The 5,619-nt window shown below is 60.6% G+C and overlaps 1 protein-coding gene across 3 annotated transcripts in view; it reads left to right on the forward strand.

Moving 5' to 3' along the window:
• DMPK (DM1 protein kinase) overlaps nt 1-4,850 on the forward strand; it is a 9,846-nt gene extending 4,996 nt beyond the window's left edge. Inside the window, exons 9-15 of one of the 3 annotated variants that reach the window (XM_024768639.1) lie at nt 438-526; nt 1,828-1,936; nt 2,697-2,854; nt 2,945-3,042; nt 3,166-3,212; nt 3,522-3,611; nt 3,949-4,850. In XM_024768639.1, the coding sequence (XP_024624407.1) occupies nt 438-526; nt 1,828-1,936; nt 2,697-2,854; nt 2,945-3,042; nt 3,166-3,212; nt 3,522-3,611; nt 3,949-4,071 (714 nt within the window). In that variant the 3' untranslated portion in view covers nt 4,072-4,850. Of the gene's footprint in view, nt 1-437; nt 527-1,827; nt 1,937-2,696; nt 2,855-2,944; nt 3,043-3,165; nt 3,612-3,948 lie in introns of all 3 variants that reach the window. The other 2 variants (XM_024768638.1, XM_024768637.1) reach the window with 2 other exon arrangements.
• Nucleotides 4,851-5,619: the final 769 nt, after the last annotated feature.

A 5,619-nucleotide genomic window follows, 5' to 3' on the forward strand; every position in this document is an offset into this window, starting at 1 on the left:
AGGCCCTGGAGGGCTTCCTGGCGGAGGGGGCTATCTGAGCTGAGACCTGGAAGGATGAGAGGTGAGAAAGCACCATAGAGGAATCTCCCTTGCTTAGGCCATCTCTCTCTCAGCTGTCGTATGAGCTATCCCGTGCTTGTTCAGCCTGACTGCCTTTGTGTTGGGCACAGCAGGGGACACACATGGACCAAGTCAGCCCTGGTCCCTGCCCTCATCTACTTACAGTCTGGAGAAGTATATAATTATACTGTGGCAAGTGCCCTGAGGGAAGCAGCAGGATGTAATGAAAGAAAATGACGCAGGGTCCACTTTAGATAGACCCCAGGCTGGGGTGGGGGGGGGGTGGCAGGGCACTTAAGCCAAGACTGGGAAGGGGTGAGTGAGGGGCCATCCCTGACAGCTGCTGGTCACCTCACATCTGTGTTTCTCTCCTATAGGAGACGCTGTCGGATATGCAGGAGGGCACGCCACTGGGGGTCCACCTGCCTTTCGTGGGCTACTCCTCCTATTCCTGCATGGCCCTTGGGTAAGTGCCACCCTGTGCAGCTTGAGAGGAGTGGATGGGGGTGGGGTGGGCGTGGGGGGGTCCTGCCTCCAGAGGCCCCAGGAGGCTGCTCGGGGTTATCACATCCTGGCCTGTTGGTGCCCAGGAGAATTGCAGGGTCAGTCTCGGAACCTTATTGTCTTGGGACTAAGGGCTTTTAGAAGCCCAGAATCGTAGGACGTTAAATTCTCAGACCATAAATACTTTGAAATTTAGATTCAAATGTAAAACCTCAGAGTCACAGGCTCAGCCTTCCGGAATCTTCTGACCTTCCACTTTTAGATTTCTAGTATACAGTCATGGGACCTCAAAATCTTAGAGAATAAGTTGTTTAGAATTGTTACATCAATCTTAAAAGAACACAGACTCACTGAATTACATAACCACAAAGCCTTCTTAAAACATTGATTCTGAAGATAATACATTGCTTATCACAAGTATATTAGAAAATAGGGATGAGAAAAAGGAAGGCCGCCAGCAGCGGCCTTGTGTGTCCCTGGCTCACAGCACACGTACTTAACAGCTGCGAGAACATGCTGGATTCTGATCTGTTTTGTTATTGGACAATGTACCGCAAGTGCCATTTCTTGAACAAACTGTAACACAATCCTGACCCGCTGGGGAGTGTTCTCCTTACTGGGCGGGTCAGGACTCAGCTAACAGGCCTCTGTCATGACCCAGGCTGGATGAACAGCCGCAGGTTGGTCTTGGTGCTTGTCGAGCATCATTGGGTCCTTGAGACATATTTCTACAAGAGGGACTGCTGGCTTGGAGGGGACGTCACTTTTACTGCAATTTCATATTCCTTGGGAGGGTCTGTCTTCCTCTCAGCACCTGGGTCTGGGGGTGGGAGGGGTGGCTGCTGTCTAGAGTCAGGCTTGGGGTCCAACACCCAGTCTGAAGACCACCCCTTTGGAGGTGGCCAGAGCTGGGAGTGTCTCCCTCACTTCCTGAGGCCCTTAGGAGAGGGGGCCTGTAAAGCGCACATGGAGACAGAGATGGGCAGATCCTACAACATGGGTTTCCTGACCCCACGTTCCCAAGGAAGGTGCAGAGAGGCCAGCTTCCAGGGGCCTGAGGCCATGCCAGGGGCAGGCCTTTTCCTAACAAGAGGAGGACCTGTCTCACCAGCCTGGCCATTTATTCCCTTCACTCTGCCCCTCCCCCTCATCAAGCCTGGAGCCTTCAGGTCTGGCTGCCCCAGGGCACAGGCTAGGGAGTCCTGGCTGAGGATCCGGCGTGAGGCCCTGCTCTTCCTCCCCTCGCCCTCTTCCTCTCCCCAGGGATGATGAGATCCCGGGCTCCACGCCCATGGAACTGGAGGCCGAGGCGTTGCCTGAGCCATTGCAAGAGCCCAGCCTGGAACCCACGGTGCCCCCACCAGAGGAAACGGTGAGTCTTTAGGAGTCTCTAGAGGAGAGGGTCAGTGAGGGATGAATCGAGAGAAAAGTGGAGGCCTTCAGGGATAGTGTGCGCCACGGAGTGCTAGGCCCTCTGGGAGGTTCCTTGACAGAAAGAGATGGAAAACAAAGTAGAGACAAGGCTACTTCAGTCAGAAATGATCCCCACAGAGAAATTAAAACAGGTCAGTGAGTGTGCATGGAGGGGAACTCTCTGGGGAGGGGAAGCCCTGGAGAAGCAGGAGGACCACCCACTGGTCAGCAAAGAGAAGGGTAAGGGCTCTGAGGTGAGAACCAGCTGGTTTGCTCTGAAACGTGAAAGGAGGGTAGTAAGGCTGCGCTGTTCCAGGAGGAAGGAGGGTGAGGAGAGAGGAGAGGGGAGGCTGGAGAGGCCAGCAGACGCACACCAGACAGGGCCTTTAGTTTTCATGTGGTGGGCCTCCTCCTGAGGGCACTGAGGGGCTGGAGAGATTCTCCAGGGGAGGGACGTGGTCAAGCTGCGTCGTGTTACAGGAACAGCCCTTTGGTGTGGAAGGTGGATGGGAGGAGACCAGATTAAAGGCTGGAGATGAGGGCTGGGCTGGGTTAGGGAAGGAGGGGGCTTGGATCACTGCAGGAGCTGTGGGGATTCCAGAAAGATCTTGGGGGTGCAGGAATAGAGGTCAAAGGAGGATCCCAGGCCTGGAACCTATGCCTAAGTCTCGAATGCTCCAGGAGCCACAGGCAGCCCTAAGCCCGGTTCCCATACCCAGGCTGAAGCGGCAGTTCCGGAGGCCATTCCGGAGGCGGTGGCAGAGGACCAGGTGACGCTGCGGGAACTCCAGGAGGCCCTGGAGGAGGAGGTGCTCACCCGACAGAGCCTGAGCCAGGAGCTGGAGGCCATCCGAACGGCCAACCAGAACTTCGCCAGGTCAGGGTCGGGAGTCAGGGACAGTCACTACCTTTAGCAGCCTCTCTAGCCGAAATCCCGAAGGGCTCATGGTCCTTACCTCCCCTGCAGCCAGCTCCGCGAGGCCCAGGCCCGTAACCGAGACCTGGAGGCGCACGTCCGGCAGCTGCAGGAGCGGATGGAGTTGCTTCAGGCCGGGGGAGCCGCAGGCGAGTCCCTCATCCACCACAGTAGACACCTGGGGGAGGGTGAGGGGCCCAGGCTGGGGCACGCCGCGCCACCGCCCTTCTCCGTCCCTCCACGCGCCCTATGCCTCTCTCTTCTCCTTCCAGCTGTCACGGGGGTCCCCAGTCCCCGGGCCACGGATCCACCTTCCCATGTAAGACCCCTCTTTTTCCCCTGCGTCAAGCCTGCTGCCCCCTTTGCAGACTCTGTCCCCATCTCCCCGTACCCCTGTCCAGACTTAGAGGCTCACCCCTACCTCTTTGAGGTTCCAGTCAGCAGACACCCTCCATTCATGCCCAAATCTACCAGATCTCCCTCGGTTCAGGCCTCTCCCGAAATCCCATCCAGGATCTCCCTAGATGACCTCCCCGACCTCGACTCCCCTCTCTGTCTCTTGCACCCCGCCGAGGGCGGCCGTGCCGAGCTGGGCTCGGATCGGGTCACCTGTCCCTTCTCTCTCCAGCTAGATGGCCCCCCGGCCGTGGCTCTGGGCCAGTGCCCGCTGGTGGGGCCAGGCCCCATGCACCGCCGCCACCTGCTGCTCCCTGCCAGGGTACGTCCGGCTGCTCACGCCCGCCCGTCGCGCGCCCCCGCCCAGCTCCACGTACCCCAAGCCGCCTCTGCTTAGCTGCGCCTCTGCGGGGTGGGGCCCGCGGCGGGGAGGGAGGATACTCGGACAGCCAATCAACACAGGCCTCTAGGAGGCAGCCAATGAGGAGTTGGGACAAGACTTAGGCTTGCGAGCCGACCAATCACAGCTACTCGCGCTGTGAGGGGGCGGGGCAGGTGCAGGGAGTGTGTGGACCCTCTTATGGGCGTAGGCGGGGCTGGCCCCAGGAGCCAATCAGAGGCCCGCGTCGCCAGTGCTGACCCCCGCCCTCTCCCCGCAGGTCCCTAGGCCTGGCCTATCGGAGGCGCGTTCCTTGCTCCTGTTCGCCTCTGCTCTGGCTGGTGCCGCCGCCCTGGGCTGCATTGGGTTGGTGGCCTGCGCCGGCTATCTTGCCACAGTCTGACCCCGCCCGGGAGCCGCCTTCGCCGCCTGAACCCTAGAACCCGAGCCTGTCCTTCAATTGGGCTCCGCTGGAGGGTTTGGTGACCCAGGCACGGCCCAGAAGCCACGCCCACCGCCCCCCAGTTCACAGCACTCCGAGCGTGGGTTTCCGCCCCAGCTCCAGCCCTGTGATCCGGGCCCGCCCCCTGGCGGCCGGGGAGGGAGGAGCCGGGGCCGCGGCTCCAGGGAGGCTTGTAGCCGGGAATGCTGCTGCTGCTGCTGCTGCTGCTGGGAGGATCGCGGACCTCTTCCTTTCTCCGGCCTAGCTGAGGCATCCGACGTAGATGGGCACGCTGCGACCTAGAGAAGGCAGCAGGGCCAGGGCTCGGCATCTGTTTTCCACCCTCCAGGCACCCCCACCCACATCGGCTTGCAAACCAGAAATCCTCCTTGTGCATGAGGCCCTGCCCTCCCGGGAAGACTCTCTTGCCGCGGTGAACGTCTAGCGCGAGCTCCGCCTTTACCTTTTGACAGCCCCGCTTTTTTCGGGGACTCTCGCGCCCTCCTCACGTGCGCTGTTCTCGGAGCCACAGCCGGCTCCGCCCGCCTCGGCAGTATGGGTATTTATTGACCTTTCCTCCGACTCGCTGACAGGCTCCAGGACCCCAGCACCCTAATCCACATTTTGGATGCACTGAGACCCCGACATTCCTCGGTATTTATTGTCTTTCCCCACCTAGGACCCCACCCCCGATCCTCGCGAATAAAAGGCCCTCTCGTCTGCCCAAAATTCTGAAATTCCTTCGTGTCCGCTGTTTGCTTTGAGGGCAGGAGGCTTTTCAGTGGGCCAATAGGAAGGCGAGTGGAGGTGGCCAATGGCCTGGCAGCAAGCTAGCGGGAGGCGAAGCGGACGTATCAGGGGTGGGGGTGGGATGCGGGGCGTGGCTTCGACATCCGGCCAATAGGAGGAGAAGAGCGGGCCACCAGGAGGCACCGCCTCTTGTCCAGCTGTGGCCCAGCTGTGCCACCAGGCCGCGGTGAAGGGGAGGCTGGGCTGGCAGCTAGCGCAGCCATCCTCCTACCACTGCGCCTGCGCGGGCCACGCGCATCCGTTCCAGAGACTGACTTACGCTCAAGAAAAGTTGCTGCAAACTTTCTAGCCCGTTTCCCCCGCCCCTTCTCCCAGCCAGACCCGCCCCCCTGCGGAGCCGGGAATTCCGAGGGGCGGAGCGCGGGCCGAGATGGGGAGTGAGGGGGGCCTTCGGAGGACCCTGGAGACGGAGGCGTGCAGAAGCTCAGTCTCGGGGCGGAGGCGGCTTCGCGCCCTTAGCCCTCCCGGACGGCCTGTTGCCTTCTCCGTTGTCCCGATGGGGAAACTGAGGCCCTGAACCAGAGGCACACGCGGGGGGGAGGCAAAAAGCGCGGCCTGAGGCGAAGGGAAAACAAAGGGAGAATCACGGACAGACGGGGAGGGGGACGGGCACACACACACACACTGGGACAGAGACCCTAATAGAGAACTGGGCCTGGCATCGGTGGTGAGGGGGGAGACGCGGGGTCGGCGGGAGAA

Source organism: Neophocaena asiaeorientalis, unplaced genomic scaffold, assembly GCF_003031525.2.
Source record: "Neophocaena asiaeorientalis asiaeorientalis breed wild unplaced genomic scaffold, Neophocaena_asiaeorientalis_V1.1 scaffold629, whole genome shotgun sequence".
Lineage (NCBI taxonomy): Eukaryota > Metazoa > Chordata > Mammalia > Artiodactyla > Phocoenidae > Neophocaena > Neophocaena asiaeorientalis.